General features: G+C 41.7%; 1 protein-coding gene across 7 annotated transcripts in view; it reads right to left on the reverse strand.

Annotated features, from left to right (window-relative positions):
• The window catches only part of LOC115076240 (lipase maturation factor 1-like), a 295,884-nt gene that overhangs the window by 142,219 nt on the left and 125,861 nt on the right, over window positions 1–27,804 (reverse strand). For all 7 annotated transcript variants that reach the window (XR_003852707.1, XM_029577466.1, XM_029577464.1 and 4 more), the window contains one exon: window positions 18,689–18,754. Coding sequence is in view for 6 of the 7 variants with exons in the window: in XM_029577466.1 (XP_029433326.1) it covers window positions 18,689–18,754 (66 nt within the window). In the remaining variant the exon portion in view is untranslated. The remainder of the gene's footprint in view (window positions 1–18,688; window positions 18,755–27,804) is intronic.

Below are 27,804 nucleotides of genomic sequence, written 5' to 3' on the forward strand. Positions count from 1 at the left end.
GGCTATTCCCTGTCCACAGGGCCTGACTCCCCTGCTGTCTCTAGGGGAAAAATGCTTAGCAAATAGTAAATGCTTAAGCTTCTACCTTGATATCTTTCAATTGTTTTTCACTTTTTGAAAGACAGAAAATCTGGCCAAAACGAACCCACTTCTTTTGCGCCATCAGAAAACATTGCTCCCTCACCCCCTAACAAATTAACAACATTCCCCTGTTGTTAAACAGTGTCTAAAGTTTGCCATGCCGAAAAGTCCTTTAAAAGGCCAGCACAGCTCATCCCCCTGAAGATGGTGGTGCTCATCTTTTACAAACCACTTTGGACTATCCTTGTGCCTTCAGTATCCTACAAAACATTCCCACATCTCTCTCAGCTTAAGCTAGGCCTCTTTTTCCATTTATTCAAAGCTTTACACTCTCTCACAGCTTACAAACCAGGGCCTAGATCCATCATCCCACGGGAAAGCTGGGGGTGGGGGGTGAAAGTCTGCAGCCGGTTGCATCGCAGCGGTGCGTTTTCGCTTGCCGTGGTGCCGGGCGTGCTGCGCACTTTCACCCCCACAACTATACCGCTCCCACTGGCGGTACGCCAGTGGGAGCGGTATAGTTATTTCCAGTGGCACTGCCGGTGATCATGTAGAATGGACATGGAGCAGGGAGTTAGAGGGGGGAAGCAAATTGAATGGCATTTCAGTTTAATTGTATATCATAGTGTGAACGCTAGTTCAAATAACAACGTTTTGAGGCCTTGTTTGAATTTCTTATGGCAGGGTTCCAGACGCAGATCAGTGGGCATCTTGTTCCATAAGTTGATTCCCGCTATGGAGAAAGCGCGGTCTCTTGTGGTCACGTGTTTGATATGTTTAGTTGGCGCAGCTGTAAATTTAGCTTGATGGATATTTCTTATTGGTCTCTTAGAGGTGCGGAAAACAAACTGCTCCGAGAACCATTGCATCTCTTGGTTATAGACCGACTTATGAATAAGGGAGAGTACTTTAAAGCTAATTCTAGATGCTAATGGAAGCCAATGTAAGAACATGAGCGCTGGTGTAATGTGCTCATGGTGGCGGGTATTGGTGATTAGTCGAGCTGCTGCATTCTGTAACATCTGTAAAGGTTGAATTGAGTTTTTAGGGAGACCTAAGAGTAAAGCGTTACAGTAGTCAATTTTTGGTAGTATGGTAGCTTGCAACACTGTCCGAAAATCTTGTGGATGTAGTAGGGGTTTAATTCTTTTTAGAGTGTGAAGTTTGAAAAAACCATTTTTTATTGTGGCCGAGATGAATTTCTTGCATTTGATTGCTCTGCCCCAAGTACTGTGGACCGGAATTGGTATTAGCATTACTTTTTGAAATTTTGCTTTCTTATTGTTATTGCTCAACTTTACTTATGTATCTGTTTAATATATAGTCATTGAAATTCCTTTATATAAAAAGTTTTAAAAAAATGAATACCCTAACTTCCCTGTTTTAACAGTATCCTTTTGAGATAACTCAAACTAAACTGTGCACACTCAACACACAATCAAACTATTGAATCTGTTGCTGGAAGACGTGGTCAAGACCACTAACAGTGGAGTTCAAAAAGGGATTGGACAAGTGCCTGAGGGAAAAGTCCATAAACAGTTATTAGCCAGGTAGACTTGGAAAAGCCGGCGCTTATCCCTGGGAGTGAGATGTGAGAAAGAGACCAACCATTGAGGATCTGCCCAGTACCTGTGATACAGACTGGCCATTTTTGGAGACAGGATACTGGCTCGATGAACCTTGGTCTGACTCAGCATGGCACTTCTTGTGTTTTTATGCATGCCTCAGTGACTATCAGCTTTTCCCCATGATCTAGTTTAAAGCTATCTATTTAGCTTTATTTCTTTTTTAATTATTAGCACCAGTAGCTGGGTTCTACTTTGGTTAAGGTGGAGTCCATCCCATTGAAAGAGGCTCCCCTTTCCCAAAATGTTCACCAGTTCCTAATGAATATCTTCCCTATACCATCATCTCACCCACACACTGGAGCTCAGCCTGCCTCTGGGGTCCTGCATGTGGTACTGGGAGCATTTCTCAGAATGCTATCCTGGAGGTACCGGACTTTAATATCCTATTCAAAATCCTAAATATGGCTTTCAGAACCTCCCTCCTGCACCTATGTCACTGGCACCCACCTGTAATGTGACAGCTGACACCTCCCCAACATTCGCTAACATTCTATCTAAAGGACAAGTGAGGTCTGCTACTTTTGCACTAGGCAGGCACGTTACCAAACAATCCTTATGCCTCCCAGCCATTCAGCTATCCACATTCAGAATGAGTGGGTTGCCTACATTGGCAAACCTATCCCTTCCCTTCTGAGGCCCATGACCCTGGATATACATCCTTAATGTGAATGGATAATGCATCACCTGGAGGGTAGGTCCTAGTTGCAGGATCATTTTCTATCACACCAAGGTGTTTCTTCAAAGCAGTACAGAGGCTGCCAGACTAGAGAAGGTACTGCTCTGCTAGGTCTATATAGCTCTTTGTTGCCTCAGCTTGTTTTCTACAATCTTTTGCACTGGGTATACACGTGACCACTCCTCAACACACAGACAATCACACGTGACACTCAGTGCCAAAGACTGGAGAGGCCCCATCCTGCTGTTGAAATGCTCTCTGCATCTTTTTTGTTTCTAAGTTTTTAAATGAAGTGGGCAGTGCTTAACAGGTTTAAATTCCTAAAAGTGCTAAACCGTGTAGTCAGAGAGGTCAGATTTGGAATTTATTAGCAGGGATTCAATACAACTTGCCTCTGAAGGGTTTGCTGCTTTTTACGTAACACCCGAGCTCCTAATTCTCTAAGCTTTCTCCTGCTGTGGTCTAGAGTGAACCACTGTGCAGATCCTGGGGTTCTGACATTCTCTGTTTCATTGCATATATCATTACAATTCAGGGTACTCTAGGCTCTCCGCAGCCTGTTTACTTTTTTCTTTAACCAGAAATGATATAACTGAAAAGCAATTGAAATTATTTGAGTAAACGTGACCTAAATTCAGATACATTGTAAGGATGATTGCATACAGAGATAAATTGAGCAATTCACTATGCAAATTTTCAGAGCAACTTGTTAGGGCTGTTGGGTATTTTTATGGATTTCAGCAAGAGCTTGGTTCTTTCTACTTCTAACCTGAAATGTATTAAACGTTTGAGAGGCTAATTGTATTGAATACCAAATACATTCCTATTGGCCATGCTGTGCGCTGCCATTTGAAGGATCTGGCTGGTGCTTTTTGAGCTGTGGAAGCAGTATTTGCAGCCCCAGTCATCGTGCAACAGTGACTCCGGGCGGCCTGACTCTGGGTTGACCCGTCCTAGGCTCTGGAGCGGACCGCAGCCTGTGGTCCTCTGACCGAAAACTGTCACTGAAATATTGGGTTAAAACTGGGTCAGCACTCTAGCTAGCTGTGAATAATGGCTCATGGCAGAATAACCAAAGATGAACGAAAACAAGGGGACGTTTAAAATTGAAAATATTTTTCCCATTATATATAAGGCTACAAAAACATTATTTTTGCTTTGCAAATCTTTGGACACATTGTTTTTGCCAATTCCTTCATACCCTTACCACAAAATTAGCCAATCTCTAGAGCTCTTAAAGATGTAATGAACAGAGGTTAATTCCCAATGCCTGGGATGGAGCAAGGGGGAGATGGCACTCTTTGTTTTCTGTCTGTCTAAGAAGTTGGTCACCAGCATAAAAGCCACTTAAAGGGTCAGAATGAGGAGCTGATTAAGTGGCTGTGAAGTGGGTTGGGCGGATTAACCTGATTAGTGCTGAAAAGATCACTACAAAAATATTACAGGCAGGTGATGAAGGGCTGGGTGGTCTGAGACAGTGGGAGCTCTTAATGAAAAGACGAAATCCAATAGTTGTACAGGAAGCTTTTGCAAGGCTTAAAATAAATCCTTAAGAAAACAGAAAAGCCTCCAGAAGCAGGAATTGTATTACCACTGAAAAAGTTATTGGCACATTCCCAATGCATGTATTGCTAAGGATTGACAGCTATGGTTTTGATAGGGACAGAGGAAAATTTCTTCTTACCTTGTTGCAATCCATAAAAGCCTTCTCACGAGATTACTTTAGGGAATCATATATTTCTATACAGGTTTTGTTAGCTTCCAGCTACTCAAAATACTATAGCAGAGACAGACTTCATTTCAACTAAAATAATCAGATTACATGAAATCATGGCGAGAAACATATAACTGGTCTAATACTTTTAAAATGAGGGTGTCTAAAATATTTCTTTCATGAGTTGCATCCAATCTCTTGTGTCCTTACTACAGAGGGAGTTCACTGGGGTAACTGAGACCAAGTTCTGACTCACAGGAGGGAAGATCATCTTCAGGGCCCTTAAGGGAGGAGAACTATAGTCACCCACAGGGCAAGTTTCAAAAGCCATTTATTGCGAGCATGTTTAAATTGGGGTGGGGGGCGAATAAGGCATGCAGATCACATTTTTATATGGAAAAGAAGTACCCAGAGAAAAAGCAGGTACAAAGCTCTGCCTGTACTTTCCCTTTAAAATTGGGGCAAACCCCACTAGTAAAAGTATCTAGAGTTTGCATCAGTGCAAACACTTTTGAAAACTACTTCATCAAAGAACATGTGTGCAACAAATAAACAGTTGTTATGGTTTCAAAACTTGTCCAACGACGAGAACGTGATAAAATGCACATTTTCTGGATGATGAATCCATTTCTTTTCCAAGTTACAATTCCTAAAATCCCTCGCTCCTACCGGACAGGAGCTCATTTCTAGGGCTTCCTATGTTCTACAGGGACTTACTGCAATCTCCTCACTTCAGCTCTGGAATATTAAATCTTAGGAATGAACCACTGTGGCACCGTCCATGAGGAATGGTTAACAAATGGTTCAGTCACTCCTACCTGTCCTCTGTGGATCCTTACATAAATAAAGGTTAAACAGTAAAAATTCTTCAAAAACGCTGCATCTCCATGATGGTAGGCCCAGAACAATATGAGGAGCCTGTCAAAGGTGCACTTTAAAAAGGGCTTGGGGTGATTCAGGACACTATAGATCAGTGAACCTGACATCGGTCTTGGGAAAATCATGGAAGCTAATCTAAAAATCAGAATGACAGAAGATATAGAAAGACATGGTTTAATGGGACACAGCCAGCATGCATTTACCCAAGGGACTTCTTGCCTGACTTATCTGCTACTTTTTGTTTGAAGGGGTTAAAAAACCATGTGGATTATGGTGAGCCGATGGATATAATGTATTTGGATTTTCAGAAGGCATTTGACAAAGTTCATCTTAGAGACTTGGGAAAATTGAAAAATCATGGAATAGGAGGCGATGTCCTATTGCGGATTGCAAACTGGTTAAAAGACAGGAAACAGAGAATAGGACTAAATGGTCAGTTTTCTCATTGAAGAAAGATAAATAATGGAATACCCCAGAGATCTGCATTTTAATATATTTATAAATAATCGGGAAAAGGACATGAGTGAGATGATCAAATTTGCAGCTGACATAAAATTATTTTGCGTTTTTAATTCACAAGAGGATTGTGAGAAATTGCAGGAGGACCTTGCAAGGCTGGGAGACTGGGAATCCAAATAGCAGATGAAATTTAATGTGGCCAGGTGCAAAGTAATAAACAGGGGGAAAAGTAACCTACACTGTAGTTATATACACTGTTAGGCATCATCACATAGGAAAACGATCTAGGTGTTATCATGGAAAATATGTTGAAATCCTTAGCTCAGCATATGGAAGTGGTCAATAAAGGAAAGAGAATATTGGGAATTATTAGGAAAGAAATGGAGAATGTCATAATACTTCTCTATCGCTCCATGATAAAACTGCAACTAGAGTACTGTGTGCAGTTCTGGTCACCGCATCTCATAAAAAGATATAGCAGAATTAGAAAAGGTACAGATAAGGGAGACCAAAATGATAAAGGGGATGGTACGATTCCTCTATGAGGAAAGGTTCAAGAGGTTAGGACTCTTCAGCTTGGAGAAGAGACGGCCAAAGGGAGATATGATAGAGGACTACAAAATAATGAGTGAAGCAGAATGGGTAAGTACAGATCCTTCCAGTTGGTCATATGCTAGGTCCTCTTCCAGGTTATCTTCTGGGATATGCCTCCTCTGCTTTCAACCTTATCTAACTTTGAAACATACAATCATGATATGCAGAGGGTACATTGTAGAGACTATTTTAGCTTATGATGTCTTACCAAGGGATCACAGTATGATTCCTTTTCAGTGGTTCTTCTTGTAAGGCTTGCCTCTAGAGACAACGTTTGACTTTTCTATCTGGGATCCCTCAGCTTAAGTACAGCACCTATGTGTAGTGGGATCTCAATTCCATCTGAGCCTTCCTTTCTGTGCCCAGGAATAACACTGGCATACCAGACATCTGTCTCTGCCTCCTCTTCCAATTCTAGCTGTTTGAGACTCTTCTCCAGCTGGGTTACATCATGCAGCAGTCTTGTCATATTGGCTCCGGTGACTAGGTTCATTTTCACTCATGTTTGCTCACATCACCTTCCATTAATGCTACTTTATGTTGTTCTTTTCTTTCATGAGTTTAATGTTGATAAGCTTTAAAGGATCCCACTTTTTACACCAAAGTGGTGACATGTCTCCAAATCCAGGTGGGTGTGACTATGTGAAGAGGAAGCAGGTATGGGTATGGAAGCAAGGAGGCATAGGAAACTGCTGGTTTCATCCATAAAGATAACCAAAATTATCTCCCAAACTCTACTTCAGAACCTGGCATGTTTTACTTAAAAAACAGAGACTTCCTACAAAATAAGAGATGGTAAAAACACACACACTAGCAGAATACTTTCACATTAACCTACTGTTAAATATTTAAACTACAGTCCACAATAGCGATTTAGCATCAAACAAAGGTATAGGTCCCTTCTTGTAGCCATTCAAAAACAAGGTTTGAGAGTCAGCCCTCACCTGCTTCAGTCAGCAATTAAAGTCCTGGTCTGCCAGAAGCCAACTAACTGTCTCTGATTCTGAATAGCTTCCTCCCCAGAGGATGATCACTGCCTGTAATAATTGGTTGGCCTTTGCCAATATAAGGAGCTGCTGTGACCATATTTGGCTTTCTGCAATTTAGGTAAATGAAGATTCCCTAAATATGGTCTTTCCTGTTGCTTCCCAGAAAGGCAACATTTATTAAAAAGCTCTGAATGATTCTAAGCAATCCCAGTGGTGCAGATTCAAGCTTCCTGCCTCAGGATCCAGAGGTTCCCAGTTCAAGATCTAGATCTAATGCATTTATTTTGATGGTGTCACTTTTCACCACAAATGGTCCCTTAGTAAAAACAATATAACTAGCATACCTTAAACACTGTGGAGTATAGAACTGTGCTTGGGTAACACATCATAACTGGTTTTCATTTGTTTGAAAAGACATTTTCCTGCTATAAAAAATGTGGTTTTGTGTACAGAGTTATAAAACAGTGTTGCTTTTTCTTTACCAAAGAGAAGTGCGGGAAGAGGTGTTCTAGCTCAAGGGCCAATGGGTAAACTTTTACAGAGTCTGGTCTTGTATATCAGCTTCATCTTTCAGCCCTTGATATCTGAGTCCTTTCAATAGTGAGCACACTAAAAAGTTAATATCTAAGCCAAAGCAGGTGATACATTTTAGGCCCTAATGTGTGCAAGCTAAATAACAATATTTGCCATGTACCCACTGAAACATAATTTCCTGGTGGCATTCCTTCATTTCCATGGGCACACATACTAAGGGGCAGATTTTCCACTCTGCATACATGGACACGCCAATTTTCTAATATGCCACGCGCCAGCGCATGCACGGTGGAAAATCCATGGGCACCACGCGCGTATGTGCGGGCGGTGCACACAAGGGGGGTAACTTCTGCAATATCTGCGTGGCAACGCATTCTGACCTTCCCCAGTTCCCTCCCAGTCCGCTCCTGTCTAACCTCCCTTCCCCCACACCCTCTAAACCCTACCTTTTTCTTTTTTTTTTCTTCGTTTCACAACTTACTTAGTATCGCGATGATACTAGTTAGGAGGAACCACAGAAAACAGGATTTTTTTTGTTTGTTTTTTTTAGTGAGCCTGTGACGCGGGGCTGGTGTTAAATTTGCCGTGTTAAAAAGTGTGCGTCAGATACACAGCAAATTTTTTGCACCAGGGGTGGCGTTTACATGTGATGAGTGCCATTAGCGATGTGCGTTTTGGACGCGCTAATACCCTCATCGCGTCGAGTGTTAGCCTAGCGCGTCCAATTGCAGGTTAAGCTGTGCGTTAGCCTGCGTGCACGCTATTGCATCAGCCTCAAAATGTTTAGCGCTGCCCTTGTCTGACAATAATATACGGACCAATGCATTTTCCTTCTTTGCTGACTTCCTGTCTTAAAAATAGGACAAGATGTCAGCAAGCAGGGAAAATCCATAAACATTCCAAATGCTCCTGCTTTTCAAACTCAGGCCACAATTATGTGTAGTGTTCTTAAAGTACATAATTAACACTGATTGCTTTGGTTCCTCTGTTAATTTAGACTAAGGAGAACTTGGGTTTAAGCTTGTTATTGCTGTCAACAGATTCTGCTGAGTTTAAACCTCAGGAATACAGCACATTTCCGTACCGTAAGAACTGTGATTAATGTTTCAATATGCTCTGGGTTAGGTAGGTATGCTGTTATAACTATAAGTTGATTTAATGTTGGCAATGTACGCATGGTTTGTCACAAAGCACTTAGGTTTCTTTTACACTAGTTTCTTGGCAGTCTTTAGTCGCTGACTCCTGAATCGCTGTTGGCACTGAAGACTGAATTTGATAACTCTATTATCCACTACTTGGGGGTTTCACTGTCAAGGCAACTGGGTGTTGCACAAATGGTAAATCTTTACAAGTGTGTAAATCAAATTGGCGAGAAGCAAAGCAGGTAGCAGGTGAATGGCCCAATGGCTCCGTGGAGTCCTGGATTTGATTCCCCCGCCCATCCTCTGCTCCTCAGGAACTGGGGATGCTGCAGAAGTAGCAGGATGATGTCATTTCAGGCTTCTAAGCGACTGACAATTGGATTTAACTGGGTCAATAAAACAAGTGGAAGAGAATCCCACTTGTTTTATTGACCCAGAAAATTCATGAATCTTCCACTGCTTCAGAGTCCTCGTGTGTACTTCACTGCAGTCTCTGCACCAATTTTCAAAAGAAAAATACACGTAGACTTTGGATACTGCCCCAGAGAAAAGCACCAGCTTGTTCTGACCAAAACGAGGTGCGTGCTTTCCTCTCTGACCTAACCCTGCCCCAGGAACACCCCCACTACAATGTGTGGTGCCCGATGGAACTATGCACACATACTGGGCGGGAGGGGGAGGAGATTTACATAAGTAAAATGATTTTAGCCTACAGAAATCCCTTTGAAAATTCACTAGAAAGCCAGAAAATGCAAGTCTCCAAGGAAAACAAGAAGCTGAGCAGGTCCACGCTGTGTCATTCTAGGCAGCCCAATTTTCTCAGTGCACTGGCTGTAGCCTATTAAAGATGAACTCAACCCAAATCACTTTCATTTGGATCAATATCAGAAATGTGTTTAAATTTGTCATCTTCATTGTATTTACACTGGTGGAGTCATTTTAATTCACATTAACCTGTAAGTAACTATAGAGAACCATAAGAGGAATGTCCCATGGGCACAGGGGGGAACAAATGTGGTTTTCTTGTGGGTTTTAGCTCCCCCATGTGGTAGAGTCCTCAGAGTATATAAACCCTTGCCACCACTTTAGGATGTGGGCTCTTTATCCCTGGGTGGGGCGCTGCGCCTGTTTTGTTTGGTTTTCTTAGGAATGAGGCCTGGGTATAGGAAAGAAGAAAGGATGACTTTGCCTAATTTTAGGATGCCTTGTTGGAAGCTTTTGGTTTTAGAGAAGGAAGCCCTTCCTCAGGTTTTACGATCTACTTGCCTGAGTACCCTAGGTCCCAGGGGCTGAGAGTGTATTCCATCTAAAAGGAGTGATGTCGCTCATCAAGCGAGAACCTGTGGACTACTGTCAGTCCTGTGCCGGAATGAACCTACATTCATTTCTGGGGAGAAGATGATCTGTGGCACCCATCCAGCATAAACCACATGTACATCACTATGATGATGAAGAAAAGAGCGATGAGGCACGATCTAGATATTCACTAAGGGAGTAAAGGGGCAAAGAAGAATTGTCTGAGACATCCGGACTAAAGGTATGAGACCTGGGACTGTAAACTAGTAAATCTACCAAAGATTGGGAGAAAGCTAAAAAATTACCCCATGGATATGGAATGGAAGAGGAATAAAAGGATTAATTGGCTTTGACAACAGAAGAATGAGATCCCAAATTTATTGAGAGACTGTAAAGCACCAGAGTTTGTAATGGAATATTGTTTGTCCAATTTTGAAACAGCCGATGTTGTAGTAAAGCTTTACTACAATATTTGAGACAAGCATTTTGAATAAACGGTTCTTTCGAAATTGGACAAACATTATTTGCTATTATTGAAAAGTCTAAAGCTGAATTACACATTCTTCTTATAATGATCATGCTGTATGTGTGATTTACTTCTACTCCACTGATTTCCTGTGTAATGGAATATTACCATCAACTTTCCATATTTAATCAATAAACATTAAATTGCAAATCAAGATCACCTTCTAGTGAGATTATTAATGCTGTACACAAGAGGCTTTAGTGTTTGATTCATTGTTGAACAGATAATCTTCCCCCCAACAGGGAATTTTGGATGTTCAGAGAGGCTTAACATTATGAGAGGAAAATTAACAACTTAAGCCCATAACAGAGGCATGGTCTTTTGGGGTCTTGTGATAAGACCCTAGCACAAGGGTATACAAGACAGAAACCGTTCCAAAGCCTTCAGACAGGCCTGAGCCTTCAAGAGATCCAGTTACTTGCATTAGATCCCAGGTGACCTAGAGACGCAAGAGTGATGACAATGAAACAGATTTTCTTTTGTCGTACGCATAAATTGCTATAAGTGAGTTTTTTTTTATTATTTTCTTAATCCTAAAACATTTAACCAAGGTAGACAAAAATAAAATGAAGGCAAACATAAGAAAGGAGACTGGAAGAAGCACATGGGATTCTGATGAGTAAAAACATATTCAGCTCTCTAATGCTGATCATATAAAATACAAAGCAGTGAAACCCCCAAGCTTGTTGACTGTCAGTCTCTATTAAACGAAAATGCACAAATTTCAATTAGTTCCTAATCCAATAAACGTCTGGGGGCTCTGGTGCTTAAAATTAAGCATGTTCAAGGCTATTAATGGGGAAGGGCCACATTATTGATCGCATGTTCCTTCTATCCCTTTGGTTAAGCAGGCCCATTTCCAAGACTCTTATAACGGAGCCTTTGCAGTAGTAAGCCCCGCAATGTGGAACACTTTGCATTGTGAACTTCAATTGATAACAGATTATGTGCAGTTTTGCCAGAAGCTGAAAACACTACTGTTTTCTGAGGCCTTTTCTTTTATAGGAGATGACAATGCTCAAAGGTAAAGGATACTTTTAAATTGTTGGTTAATGTACGTTGTTTGCTTTATTGTTGTACATGTATTGTTGTAATCCGCTTAGCCCAGTATGGTTGCTATAGGCAGAATAGAAAGTTTATAAATAAATGTTCTGATGTCAAACAAGTCCATTAAATCGTGTTTTTACATTAGGTGATTTGGACGCATCCTGATTTTTTTTGTTGATTTACATCAACAAAATATGACCACCAGTAAAAATGTTCAAGATCAGTAATGTTTCATTCACCGAAATAACAACTCTAGCAACATTTTCCTAAGTTACTGGAAACTACAAGAGTTGAAATGAATGATTAGGTACCATTTCTAAAATCTTTGTGAGTTTTCAATACTCAGGACCTTCCCATGCCAGCACAAAAGAAAATCAATGGTCTAAAGACAAAGCTTTTAATACTCACTATAACCCTGGAGACCTAAAGGGAACTGCAAGCAAAATACACTTTGTAGCAGGACCATGTAGTAAATCAGAGCCTTGAGATATGGCACATAAGAAGAGACACAGGGGAAGCGAACACAAAAAGAAAAAGTGAGATTTTTTTGCTGTTATTCTTGTCCACAATAACTCCATTAAACAAAAATTGTTGGAATAAGAACTAGTGCTGAAGAAAAACTTCTTTGTGCCTCACACATTGAAGGAACAGTTTATCCTTACACGGATTGTCTCAGTATTGCTACCACAATCAATGTTAACTTAGATTATGAGATGTGTAAGTGCTTCCAATAATCCTTGGAATATGCTCATTTGTGCCTTATTTTCTATGGCATTTGATTTTATAATTCTCCTATCGCATTGTAGAAGGCAATCCATTTTCACAATACAAAACCTATGACTGTGCTTTCCTACTGAGGAAACTAAGCCGGCTCCAGACCCACAAAATTCATGGCCCTAGTTCTGGCTAAAAAACGGGGCTCTTCCTCCTTGTGTTTCTGAGGCACACATTTCTGTTCTGCAGCCTAGACACTAAGGATTCATGAATGAATTCAACCACAGCTTCCGAAGCCTTGGTGAACTTTGCAAGGTACATCAGACCTTAATCCCTGCAAATAAGTTCTTTTCCCCATTACTTTCTTCACGTAAATGACAAAATCACGCCAGAATCCCTGTACCTCAATCAGTGCTGGGATCTGGTACCATGAGCCTTTATTCACAACTCCTTGGGGACTTTTTCTCTGTGCTGACAGATTCCCCCATCACTATTCCTAATCTGATCTTGAGACTGGGAGCAATGCATCTCAGCTCCCTCTAGAACCCTGTATGATGTCACCCTTATTGATGATCCCAACTTCTGCCCTGCCCCGCCCCCCTCCCCCCGGCCATGAACACTGCCTCAGCAGCACACTCAGTCCTGGCTGACCCGGAGTGCATTGGACCTGATCCGGGATCTGAACCAGGGATCCTCCACATGGCACCACCCTGCACTGCCACCAAGTCACCAGGCCAGTCCAGGAAAGGGCCATGCTGTCAATGTACCACATTCAAAACAGCAAGTAACAAATGAACCAGATCCTGATCATTTCATCTACAATTCATGATAAAACTCTTTACTAGAAATCTATTTTTAATACTAGACATGAACACCATCCAGGCATGCAGCAGATTTTTTTTTATAAAGTCACTTGGCAAGTTAAGCATACTGCACGGTATGTCGATATTGAATGAGAACAGAACAGTGAGCCAGGTGGCCAACAAACTAAATCTGGCCCTGGTCCATTTGAGAGGTGGTCCAATACCCAAAGCTCTCATTTTAATTGTAAGCAGCCTCCTGAATCCTTTCCTTCCTTCCAGTCACTTCCTCAGTTGCCTTAAAAGGACACACCCTGGTTTTTCCATGTTTACTTTTCCTTATTTCATGCTTTCCTTTACATAAAGAGCAGTTTTGCTAATTTTCTCATTAGTATAGCTCCACAATATTTTATATATAATATTTTGATGCTCAGCCCTTGGGTGTCAGCCATTGCTCAATGATGAAATGTACTGGCTGGACTATAGTGCACATGCACATAGTTGCGAATGATGGCATGTATGTAGATCATATAGATCTGGTGAGATGCTATATGGGAGCTACGCATAGTATCTGAGAATAATTTCTTCCTATAAAGTTCCAGGATCTGAGCATCATGACCTGGGGCACCAAAGAATGAGTCTAACGTCTTGACCCTTCTCAGGCTAAATTCAACAACCACAGACTAGTGATGCAACAAGACACAATATTTGGTGTCTGGCTTCTTTCCTATAGGAAGTACTGAGAGTCCTGTATTCTCTCCTGCACATGTTGGTGAATGGGCATCAAGGAGCTTAAAAAGCTCTAGAAATGATGTTTCGGACTAATCCTAGACCTCTAACTTAAGGAAATGGCCTCAGCCATTCTCTGAATCCAAACTGGAAAGGAAAAGTTTTCAGAGGGAGATGTGTGCCTGTGAAGGAGAGGGATCAGAGAGGAATCTGGAGGATATTCCTCAAAAGAATAGAATACTTCAGACCTGTAGACAGGATCTCAGGACTCTTCAGACTCCAAGATTAGACTGAAGCTGAAGTCTGGGCTGCACCAACCTCTGAGTCATAGCCTAAGAAGGCATTCTCGATGACTTCTTTGATCTCAGGCCAAGCAATGCTGGATGATTGGAGACACTTCCCTCTCTGACCTTGTCTACCTTTGATTTGGCAGAGACAGCACTGATGCTGAGTCTAGATGCCGAGACATTGATCTAGGAGCCAAACCACTTGATGACATGGGTGTGGTCTTGATGAATGGTTCAATCAGCACAGACAGCGTTACCTTGGTCTGTTTGGCATATCCACTGATGTTCTCAAGGATATTTCTGTTAAATAAATATTGTGAATGACAAACTGAATGGGTCTTCTTTGGAAAGGACAGATCCTCCTTGAGTGTAAACATGAGGTACCAATGGTGGAGTTTCAGACACTTGAAGTGGTAGGAGGCTGAACTAAACTCTTGTCATAGCTGCTTTGTAAGGCAAATTGCCAAAGCTACAATCTCTCCTGCTCTCAAACTTATGCAACAAAGGAAATTGATGCTGATGTCTCAATTTCTATACATGATCCTTGGTGTCTCCTCAGGTTTATGCTTGATTCTGATGAACCCTTCTTGTGCATTGAATGTAGGAGCAGGAAGGTTCCCTGCTCCTGGACCTATATCTTGCTCCCTTAGCATCAAAGGTTTGTCTGTAATTGATGCAGCTTCTGGATCCTTTAAAGTCAATGTCTTCAGTGCCAAAGTTGATGGACCAGACTTTTGCTTGAGGAAAAGGATGTCCAAGAGCTTCAGTCTCCAGATCTTGATGGCTTTTAGGGTGACATCTTTGAGTAAATGCCAGAACCAGAACATGGTGCTGTAGCCTTAGCAAGTTTCATGATGGTCAGATATTAACATCTTACAATGTAGCGGGGACAAAATTGAAGCAACTGGACTTCTTTTAGGCTACTATAAGAAAAATCAATGATGAGAAATCAAAAGTTGAAACTTTCACAGAAAAAGGGGCCAGTCAAGATCACTCAGCAGGCCATACCAAGGAAGAAAAACTTGGGGCCAAGCAATAGCATTGAAATACATCAGTAAAGGATATTAGAAGGATGACAGTAGATAAAAAGAAGTTGATTGAGGAGGCCGAACACAAACTTTTCTTTTTGTCAGCATGAATCACATTGGAGGAAATGTGTGTCTATCGGCACAAATAAAAAGGACTCAAAGAGTTTCAGGAGAGCGTGACTTGCTAGGTAAGCTACACAAATGCCCTGAAAAGCTTTTCCAGAATCTTTAAATAGATGCACCCATGATGCTGCCAGATAACGTCACCTACAATTTGTATGACTGTTCATCCTGCTTGCCAGGGATTGTATTCTATTTTTGCATACCATAATGCACATTCTAGTGGGATAGAAGGAGTGGGACATGGTTAAGTGAGACACTGGAAGGGCTTCTTGGTTGGTTCAATGATTGAGGGGTTATGTCAAGGACTCCAAAGGGGCCTATGTGTTAGAGGAAGGGAAAGAATGGGGATTTTGAGTTTCTGTTGCAATCGGTCTCAGACGGCTTTGACCTCTGTGCCTCATCTTTCTTCCTTCTCTCTCCTCAAGCCTTGGGAAGATGGCTGCTGCTGCGTCTTCATGCCGCTCTCTCCGGTGTCCCCGGATCGGCAATGATGGTGTTCGCCATGATTTTCCTGAGGGCCTCCTAGGGTGCGCACGCACACACCACCCACGTCTTTACCCACGTCATGGCGGGAACCTCGGGGGCATCCCCTCCCAGTGACATCACATCCTGGTATTTAGCCTCCCCTTCGTTTGCTAACAAACTGAGTTAGCAAGGATTGGATTGGATGGCCTCCAGTCTAAGCTGCTCTGCCGCTTTCCAGCTGCTGCAGGAAGCTCTCTCTGCCCTTTGGGGTAATTCTTCACTAACCTGGGTACCCGCTCCTCTACCTGCCTACCACTGAACAACTTCTGCCTGCCAGGACCTTCAACTATACAGCTTCTGTTTCAGTGAGTACTAACCCTTTCAGTCTGTCTCACCTTCAGCGCTCTGTGTCTACATTCGGGACCTGTCCCTGCTACGCCGCACTGCCTATCACCTACTCGAGTGTGAGACTGGTCTCCCCTGCAGAGGACCCCTGGACTACATCTGCTGGGTTACCTTCGTTGCTGCCCGCTCCCCAGGCAGTACCATCGAGCTGTACAATAAATACAAATTCTCTGTGTCTGCGTGTATAGACTCTAGCCTAGTACTGCGGTTCCTCATGGGGCTCCTCCCCGTGGGAGTGACCATCACCGCAGTACCCAAGAATCCACTCCAACACCTCATAACCATAACAGTTTCTGGTGACATCTTAGTTGGTTTGTGGGGGAGGGGGAATTTAGAGATGCCTTAACTATGGATCTGGGGGTTGAGGGTCATCCTCAGAGAGGCTTCATTTCTGTCAGAGAGGTGGGAGTGGGAGGGAAGGATCCCTTGTAATTTGATCCAATACGAGGGATTTTGCAAATGGTAAAAGGCCTACATTCCCCATTAGTATGGACCTTTTAGTGTGTGCATGTAGCGTATATCATTAACTTAGTGACTTGTCTGTTTTTAGTGTACATGCCTTGTAAAATGTGAGCATATACAGTAGCTGACAACAGATGGTAATACCCAGTGCCCCTGGTCTCCGACAATTCCGCAGCCACAGAAAGTACTGCAAAATACGATCCTTGCCACAGAATTCCTTCTTATCCCTGGAACTACTGTGAGAGACCATGAGAGGGAGGGTGTAAACTGCAGCAGCAGTGGGGGACTGTACATCTTTCCCTTCTATGCTGATCCGGGCTTCCTTGAACTACAGCACAGAAGTGGCAATGTGATGCCTCAGGCTGCTTCTTCTTCCTGTGTAGCTCATATTTTGAACTGCAGGGTATACAACAGCGTCAAAGGCTGCAAAGTGGGACAATTCAGTCCCCAGCTGTATGGGAAGAGAAAGCATCCCGAGGCACCATGTTGCCACTACAGTGCTGGAGTCTAAGAATGCACGGATTTTTACAGATGCAGGGGGAGTTCAATGTAAATACCAGCAAGTGGATCAGAGGGGATATGGGGTGAAAGTGAAGGAGGGTGTGAGAATGGAGGGAATCAGTGAGGGGGGTATGGAACGAGGAAGGAGATGATGGTGGGGTGTGTGAAGTATGGGAGGGGATCAGAGCGGGTGTAGAATGTGTTTGAGAGAGTGAGGGGATTAGAGGTGGTGTGGGGGTGGAATGATGTGAGAGTGCATCAGTCCTCCCTTTCCTGATCCAGGATCCCAGCTCGTTCTCCCCTCCCCATTGGCCCCTTTTCTTTCCTCCACTCATCCCCCTTTCATCTCCTATCTCTCTGCTCCCTCCCAAGATCTCCTCTCCATTTCTACCCCTATTCTCTATCCCCCCATCTCCACTCCCAGCATTGATCTCTAAGAGCCCTTCCCCTAAAAACACAAGAAATATCAGAAAACATAATGCAAAGTAACATTATTTATTATGCAAATGCCCCACGTAACTGCGGCAGAATTTTAGAAACTGTGTCAGAGAATTTACTATTGAGCTGCCACAGGAAACCGGGGGGCGGTGGCAAAATGCCACAGAAAGATGTCCACATAGTATTATGTACACTGTGCACCCTTGTAACATTAGCTACATCACCATTTTCAATTCCAAAATACAATTCATGGCTAGAAAGTAACTCATTTGCAATCTTTGTGATTGGTATTTTGTGTCTTTATTCACCACTAATATTTTCAAAATGACCACTAAGGAAAGGAGGAGGAAAAAAAAAAGGATTCACAGGAATTAATAAAGCTTCTTTCCTTGAGGATAAGGCAGCCAGAGGATAATTTAACCCCTGCAGTCATGGTGCAGCTACCTTTTCCCCTAATGGACTGCTCCTATCAAATCCCTGGACAAAACCTTGCCCGTAAGTGATGGCATTGCCAGGTATGTTCACCATCTAAACAATTATCCAGCCTGAAGCCAGAATACAAAGAGTATTTTATGCTGAAAAACACAGGAAAGAGAAGGAATGTAAAGCTGTACTGTAGCCTTCTCTCCCTATTCCCTCCAACATGTCTCGCAATCCAAGCAACGTCACTACGATAGCAGAGAGATTTTTACATTTACTGAGATGGCAGGAGAAGAACCACACAGGCTGTAAAACTACTGAGATAGGCAAGGGAAGGAAAGTGTATACCTTAAATCCACGCTAAGTCTCAGATTTGTGAAATTCTTTTAGTGCCTGTAACACTGCAGTTCAGCGACTTTCCTGGTGTATAATGGGGGCCTCTGTGTAGCTGGAATAGGTTGTCAAAAAAAAAAAAAATCCACTGATCCCATGACACAGAACTAAAAGATCCATGTCCTTACTAGGAAACTTGAAACGTGGTTTAGTTACTTCATATCCCTGCTTGGAATAATGCTCTTATAATACAGAGAGAACATTTTCCCCAATGTTACGGACAATATTCCAAATACTAAATGAGAGGAAGGCCTACTTACAAAACCTAAACAAGTACTGCAAACAGGGGAGCAGCAGAAGCAATCATTTGTTTAATGACAGTGTAGCAGAGACAGGAAAAAAGATAGAGTAAGCCTACCTCGTAATGATAGTTCATGCACGTCAGCTCTCTCCAGCAGCGATCTCCCCGTATTTTAATCAGCCCCTGCCAAAAATCAGAGCATAAACTGAACTCCCTTTACACTTTCAAGTATTCGATCAACGTGGCATTACACAAGGCTCTGTCGGGTGAAGCATTCACACTCTGAATGAGTAACAAACACATGTTTTTAAATGAACACTTATCTTTCACAGTTTCTAAAGATTTCATTAGTCTGTTCTCAAGATATTTTTTCTGTCTTTATAGACCTTCAAAGAAATTTAAAATCGTAAAATAATTTTAAAAAGTTAATAAAACTGCAGCACCATATTCCCAGGCTCTCAAAGACGAGTGAGCTGCTATCATCACCGCATGTTCTGAGGGAGTCAATTTTATAAATATAAATTGGGCTTTTCAAATCACCCACCCACAGCGCAGGTAAAAGTATGTACATGCTGTAGCTGCGGGGAGAAAAAGGGCATTTCTGTAATGTGAAAACCAGCATGGGGATTTAATATTCACTGTGGACTTGCCCCGTACAAATAGCAGGACCCAGGGACCTTGTTGATCAGATTTTCAAGAGAAACCTCCACAGGGAGTTTCCTTTTGACAGTGAGCTTGCAAACTACATAACCTATTGAAAATTGCTCCCTGCATGCATGAAAAAAAATAATTCTGGGATGCCATGGGACGTTCAGTTCATCATACCACTGTATTGTGGTTAAAGCCGTATTCTAGCACTAGCAGCCTGGAGCAGACTCCACATCGGTGGCAGAGACGAGTGCAGGCACAGCTTCCACCTTCCTATTGCAGGCTAGAAATTCTGAATGCTGTTCTCCAGGGTTCTTCAGTGCCACTCTCGGGAAAACTCCTCAGCTGACTTTTTCTATACATTTCTGTCATCAGCATTAGTGCTATAGTACAAAAAGCTCTTTCTGCCTAGGGTGTGGAAAGCCAAAAAGGAGCCACTGAAAAAAATTCTGTAACACAAAGCTCGCAACGACATGCACTTATGTTGACAACGTTGACACAGTTTCAACGTACTGCAGCCCATCATCTTTTGGGCTTATTTAAAATAAATGATGAATGCAGGGTACAGTGGGACATGTAGTAGTGGCAGAGGCCGGATTCAAACAACTGCAAACAATTAATCAAGAAAGAGCAGTAAAAATATGTTCCGAGCAAAGAAAACAAGACATAAATCATGAGACCGCAGAGAAGTAGATAAAGTAAGCTACGCCATGACAGCAAATTATAACTCACACATGAGATGCCCAATGATGGTGCAGGAATTGGTAACATGCCAAGAACTTTGATCTTGTATGGAAATGCAATTTTTTACATAAAACCTTCCCTGCACGCACTAAATAGGTTAAATGGTGATAAGGATTTAATATTAGTTGTTTTATTTAATTATTTTAGTTCTATTTTATTTTACTATTTTATAGTATAAAATGTTTTATGATTAGATTTTATGATGAGTTAATTGAATTGTATTTATGTTTTTAGTGAATTGTTGTTTAGAATTGTTTCTGTTGCACTGTAAACCGGTGTGATCTGTATACTTTACAGGAATGTCGGTATATAAGAATTTAAAATAAATAAATAAAATAGGGAACTGTTATGAAATTGTGTATTGTTAACCAACTTGATATCTTTTGAGGAAGGTTGGTATACAAAAATCTATAAATAAATAAATAAAATCTATAAAAATAAATATTTCAGATTTCAAACTGATCCATTATTCAGTTTCACGCAGAGAAGTACTCGCGGGCTGATAAGAGAAATGTTGTCATTAAGTTGTTCTGATGGGAACCCAATGATGGGGGAGCGTTTGAGGTGTTACTGTCTAGGCAAGTTCACATATAGGATGAGGAGAAAGACCGTGCTCTGGCTCTGTCGGGCACAGACGCAAAGAAATGGCCTGGTTGCTACTGCCATCCTGCATGTCACATGGGAAGACTTGCCTTTGGTTCTTCCTTGAATTTGGGGTCTAGAGCACACAGAAATAAAGTTGTAAGTGAGACTAACTTCGGATATTTGTGATGAGTTTTCCAGAGTTATGCTTCAGACTAGAGCACTAAGCTGTCTGCGGCCATGCTAAGTACCTCGCACTATTTAAAAATCAGGCAGTACCTAAAGAGCTAAGCTGATGATCGGACAGTCAACACTTCTGCAAGGTAAACAGATGGCAAAGGAAGGAAGGAAGCTATTAGTGGTAACAAAAGTGCACACATGAATGCTAATAAGAATCCTCTCCAAGGAGCAGTGGGCATTCGCTGCTCACCAAACAGGTGTCACTAGTCGCAGCTGCCTTTCCTTTCCTGGGCAACAGAAGCATGACGTTTCCAAGTCAATGGTTTGTTCCATGGACCTTCATATTAGGATTGCATTTCTTTGTCTTAATGATGGAGGGAGGATAAAAGGAATGAGTCATCCACATCAGGAAAGACACCTGGGGAAGGACGATTCTGTTAGGAGAGAGATAGGCAATCATGGCCTCTATCCCCAACCCTGAAGGTATGCGGTCTCAAGCTTACTGCTTTGATGTATGCTTAAGAGAGCTCTGATTAGGATCACAATATACCAAACTGAGGAAAGCTTCACTAGTCAAAAGGCCACAAGAGATTCAGCCTTCTGTATACAATTACAGAATATTTGCGCACCTTATTATATTGTCTTAATTGGAATTTACCCATGCATTTCAAAATGGGATTATTAAATGCAGCAATCCACATTAACCCTCAAACACTTTTGCTAACTTATTTATTTATTTATTTTTAATTTTTCTATACCGAAGTTCCTGTACGAATACAGATCACTCCGGTTTACATGATAACCACAAAATTCGCTAGAGAGCGTTACATATAACAAATAGAAGATAACATTTAACATATAAAATATAAACAGAGAGCAGCATAACTAAGGAGGCATCCAAATATGAACAGAATTTTTAAACTAATATATAAAGCAGAATATATCTTAATATAAACATGATAAATAGTAAACTTAATATGTATTAAGCAGAACATAACATATCGTATAATTAACTTTTGGTTCCTTAATACTATAATACTTATAATACTTATACTATAAGGGTAGAAATGTCAGACACAGTATTATATACGTAATATTATATAAAGTTGGAGGTGCAATATAAACTGCATTGCATCTCTTCACATCTCTTGTTTTGATCTAAACTCTCATCTCAGTGAAGTTAAAGAGGAAGTCAATCCTAGTCTACAGAAACTCTCCACTTGGGCTCTTCTGGCTATTGAGGTTGCATGCATGATTTGGTACTTTAATTGATTTACTTAATTAAAAAGTAATCAGTGTTGATGTTTTGGTTCTATTTGTGTGTGTGTTTGCATAAGATACATACAGAACATATTTTCTATGCATACGTGTTCTGATATATTTATTTTACAGGATTTGAATGTGACAGCAACTTGTGGCATCATTTTTTATTCAAATCTGGAGACTATTTCCTTCAGAATAGCTTTACATTGTATGAAAACTCGTCACTACATCCAAAACTAAAACAAAAGTTAGAGCTTGTGCTCTGCCAAAAGAAGGAAAGGTTATGAGATTTCAGAACAGGCAGGGAGAAAGCTCCTTTCAGAAAATAAATTCTCTGAGACAGGCAGAATAAAAGCTGATTGGGGCTTCAGTGAATAAAGATCCATTCCGTTGCCTTTAGTTTTAAATCCGGGCATCAAGGAAGAAAACGTGCTTCCTGTAATTAGAAATGACTTCACCTGTTCCAGCCCTCCCCAAAACTGCAGGCTGAATCGATAGGCATCTCACAGGATGTGGGATGACAACCTGCAGCTCTGGGGGCAACAATGCTATAATATTCAAGGCAGGATATCTTGATGCCCTTCTGTCCTGCCTAATACTCACTATCAGCAGGTCCTAGCACTCCACACAGAAAAACAGAACAGAGAAGGGGAGCAAATGAACGATACAACATCAGACCCAAAACCTTCACGGCAACCCGCAGGTTCTGCTGGCTATTTTTATGTATGGCCCGCTTGTCAGAGCTTTGGTTCTTCTCCAGTTACCAACTGGTCTCCTATCTGTATGCAAAACAGCAGCCTCTGCAAACAAAGACACTTTTCACTCTGCAGATGCCTTCCTCTGTCTTTAATTCAAATAGTCCAGTGAAATGAAGAAAATGTGCAAATCAGATTACACACTGTGGGAGCCAGGGGCAAATTACACATTCTGGGGATGCCAGCAGATCTTTAAGTGCAATCAGTTATCATGTGCTTTTAACCGTTTTGGGGAGAGAATGCATTTACTCGGTCCCTGCAGTCTCCTATGGACGGCGCAGGAAGAGTAGCTGGATATTGGATACTGTTTCTAATAGGGTAATAAGCTGCTTTTTCTCAAACTTGGCATTTTTTGAAAGTATTATGGAGGCTGCCGATCAGGTTCCAGAAGAGGAATGAACGGTGCATCTGTGTTAGGACTGACTGCAAACGTTCTGTTATGTTTGTGATGTGGATATGTCCATCTTCTTGCCAAAAACATTTTATTTTCTTCCAATTTCATTCTTCTGTAATTTGTTAAAAATGTGTGTAGTATATCAAGTAATAACACTGAAAGGATTTCAGCTGACGGTATAATTTGAATCTTTAGTGTCTCCTGCCAAGACACATACAACATGTCAGAAAGAAGGAAAAGCAGTCTGGGGCCTTACTTCTAGGATACTGAGAGGTCTCGATGCCTCAGAAATGAGAATTATGGGTTTCTGACATTTCTTGCAGCACCTCCCCCCACCCAACGTATTCTAAAGGCTTCTGCTTCCAGATATATTCCACTTTCACATCAGCAGGACTCTTCTTCACTCTCCAAATTATGTCTTCTCAGTTTCTTATTTTCTTTTGTCTGTGTTGAACAGAACTGAACTCAGCAGCTAAAGGACCTTACGTTGTGAGAAAGCTTCAAAAGTCCCAGACTGACCAAGACTGGTGCATTACCAATCTGATGTGTCAAGGGAGATACCAAAATCCCCGCCAGATGATTAATCCAGCACTGCTGGCTCAGATGGATCCAGATGTTGGCTTCCTTTTGCTCATCAGCCAGGATGGGTATATAGAGGACTAAATAAAGAGATAGTTACAGAATCAATGGAACCAAATTAGGCAAATGTTTAAGTCAGAAGTTAAAACAAACATCAAATATTTACTTTATGATTTCTAGTTAATCCATAAAATGAATTAAGGCAGGCAACTGAAAGTCTGCTTTACAATTTACATGAAATGTAGGCCCAGCAAGGCGAGGTCGTGGAAAAACATGGATTCTTTTACAGGACCAACATACGAATTATCCAACGGGGATGATTTGCATCATCTTTCAAGAGCACTTGGGCTCCGGAGTCACATCTGGTCAGGAAAAGGTAGAAGAGCTCCCAGAGTCCAAAACAGCACCACGCCCTTCAGAGGCAAATAATTAATTAGAGCCAAGTGTCAGATCTTGAACACCCTGATGGCCAGGTGTGCTGTGTACATTGTACTCCGCCTTCATGCAAATCCCATGTCAACCAAGGCATTAGCTCTCACTCCCCAATGCAGAAAGGTTTACAGGCTTAAGCCAAGTCTTCCTAACGCTTCCAGCGGTGCCGCTGTCAGAGCAGCTCTGGAGGCACCGGCACAACATATCAACAGTGCAGGTGGATGAGGGGGAAGAGGGCACAGGGACTTTTACAATATTAAGGGAGGAAGCAGGTTTTGCAGGGGAGGGAGAGGATCGCACTGCTGGCCCTTTTCTTTCCTTTTTCTTTTTTTGACAACATGTTATCCAGCCACGCAAGGCTAGATCTTAAAAACCTACCCAACTATATTCAAATGTAGCCGCTTACAGTTTTAACACGTAGCTGGATAACTTTAGAGGTTGGGACGTTTATCCCACTGAGTATACAGGATAAGTTATACAAGATCCCTGGAGTGATAAGTAAGCCACAAGTACAATAATAACAGCTAGAAATGCAATCCCTCCCACACTTACATGTCAAATCCCAGAGGCAGCTCACACTGCTTTGTGATTTCTCCTTTTGGGTTGATGCAATACCGTGTGCTGCGGGCAGCACACGGCTCGATGCGTATCCATAACCTTTCATGCAAAATGGGGGGTTAGCACGTCCAAAATGCGCATCCAATCGTGCATGTAGCTAATAGTGCTCATCACATGTAAATTTATGTCGATGAGGCTGTTAAGCTATTCCCCTCCCCGATGCAAAAAATATGTGTGCTCACATTTTTACTCTCCAACATTAACACCTGCCACGGAGCAGGCGTTAATTTCTGAGGAGCCAAAAAAGTGTAAAGAAAAGCAGAAAATACTGAAAAAAAAGAGTGTGCTGGCGGTCAGGTTAGGGAGGCTCAATTAACGCACGTCCATTTTCCTAACCCGCTGACAGCCACCTCTCCTGGGCGCCCAGGAGAGGTCGATCGGCGTGCGTTAGGAGAGTGGTGCTCAATCATGAGTGCCTGTTTTCCATACGTCGATATTGCATCGGCCTGTTAATGTTTTATTTTAAGTTTACATCTGTTTATTGAAATCTGAACAAGACAACAAACGTAAGCCAGGGTAAGTGGGTTCTGCATCAACCTGACACCAGATTATCTCAGAATGCCCTTCCAACCCTATCCCTCTCCCCACCCCCTATAATCAAGATGGGTATCATTTAGTTATGTCATGAATTTAGCTAACATCATTGAGCTATTATTGAGAAGTGATATTGTTCAAGATTAAACTTCATGCTCGGGATGAGATAGATTGTAAATATAAATCCTAAATTTGCAAAAGGGATCGATGCTTCCTGGTCAAGTCCATAAGTTCAACGTACTTTTCCATGAACCAAGTCTGAAACATAACATTCTTCAAATGTCCAATGGTAGGGGTATCACTGCTCGTGCAATGCTGAAGAATACATTTTTTAGCTAGGAGGAGCATTTTCCGGCACCACAGTTTTATGTATTTATTAGGAAATGCATGAAATCGGAGGTCATCAAATAACACTTTAATGTGTAGTAGTTCTCGCATTGTTCCCATGACATCTTTACATTTCAGACAAAATGCTGAGGTTGTCAGATGACATTTAAATGCTTGAGATTGAGAGCAAAATGCCCGGAGTATGAATTTAAATTGGGTCTCTCGCGCCCTAGACAGACGGTCATATAGGAACTCTTTCACAAAATCTATATGCAATTCCTGGTTCCAGGCCCTCACTACCAACTCTAAACTTGGACTTCGGTATGAGTTCCTCAGCATTTTGTACCAAAAAGAAATAGAGTGGAGGTCTGGGTCTTCAGCATCAAACAACTCCAACATTATCTCCCACTGGTCGCCACTCAGGGCATCATGATTTAGAGACCAAAGATGGTGGCTAAGTTGAAGATAAGCAAACCTTTGCCTGGGCAATATGTCAAATTTGGCACAAAGCTCTTCAAAGGGCATAATCAACCCCTGCTCCGTTAAAACATTTTGTATGATGCTAATGTTTTATTTTAAAAACTTCACAAAACCTCCCTTCAGTGAGAACTTACAAGGGAATACGATCCGCTGGAAGCACGAGGTAGACTAGGCATTTATTTGAGTAAAATTGAGTTTTATATGTGTAAATACAAGTTACTTATGTAAGTGGGCTTTTGAAAATTGCTACAATATAGGCCATTAAACTGTCCATAGGATTTATTCGAGTACGTGCACTTTACTCGACTAAGTGGGCTTTACATCCATAACGCCTTTGAAATTCCCTCCCATGAGCAATGCTAGCTTACTTCTGCCTCCTGTAACTGGGTAGAAAGAAGCACTCAAAGGCATGTTAAGAAACCAGTTCTTCTAGATTACAAATTAAATAGAATATAAAAAACAGGAAACAGGTGGCTAAATGGATTAGTTATTGACCTTTCACCTCTGTGACCTTGGTTAAAATCCAGTCCAAAACCCAAATGCTGCATAGAACCCCTTTGGATGGCCTCCTCCACCCTTCCCCCAAAATACCAGGACTAGCATCACTGGCTTCAATCCATGTGCAATCGACTTCATGTCCTTGGGCAAGTCTAAAATGCAGTGATATTATAGCATCCCTTACGTCCATCTGAAAATGATCTGTCTTTAACCCTGGACTGAATTAGCAGGGAGATTCAAATAAATCCTGAAATGTTTTCTCTCCAACTAAGGTTTGGAAACTTCAGAACACAACTGAAGTGCAAAGCATGAACTTGAGCAACACCTGCCCATGCACTCAATTTACCCTATTTTTATCTCATTAAATAATATTTCAATTTTGAATAAATCCACCCAAATAGAATTTTAAAACAATTAAGGAAAAATACAATATCATCCCCAACAGACAGTTGAAGCCAAAATGTTAGCAAACAAATATGTTCGCCAGGTAAAACCCAGCAGGAAGACTGACAATTTAATTGCCCGATCCCTCAGCTTCCTTTTCACATTCTTTTGGGCAGTTTATGTGAACACACATACTCTAAACTCTTCTTCCCCTGGAGTTCTCTTCTCTCTCACAATAGCACATAATGCCAGAAAATACTGTACAGCATTAAAGTCCCATTACCTGGGCCAGTAGCAGTTCCTCCCGAGAGGAGCAGCATAGAAGCAAATGTGGGGGCAGGGTGTCCGAAAATAACTCCACCCCCACACACCTCCAGTGACATCATCATCATCATCACCTTGACTGCCTAGGGTGCCATTTAGCACTGCCATGGTCCTGAGCAGGAGAAGAGGACAGGTGAATATTTCATTACACCTCATTTTCTTCTTTGAGAAATTTGTGTATGGTGTACTAAGTAGTTTTTTTTCTCTACAGGAACCTAGGCAAGAGATGGAGTGAGTTGGTGATCACTAACCAATGGCAAAACAACTTAAAAAATGCTCCATGTCAACCAATGGCAAGGCAGTTTTAAAAATATTCAATGACACCACAATGTGCTCAGACCTTGCTGAGATTTCCGGAGAAATAAACTGCCCTCTTTCCCTATTGGAGATCCAAAGAAAAGGGGAGAAAAAATGAACAGTGTGAGCCAGGGGTCAGGGGGCACTTGCTTGAAAAGTTATTAAGGTGGGCAGGGTGACAGACACTATGACCA

This window comes from Rhinatrema bivittatum, chromosome 14, assembly GCF_901001135.1.
Source record: "Rhinatrema bivittatum chromosome 14, aRhiBiv1.1, whole genome shotgun sequence".
Taxonomy (NCBI): domain Eukaryota; kingdom Metazoa; phylum Chordata; class Amphibia; order Gymnophiona; family Rhinatrematidae; genus Rhinatrema; species Rhinatrema bivittatum.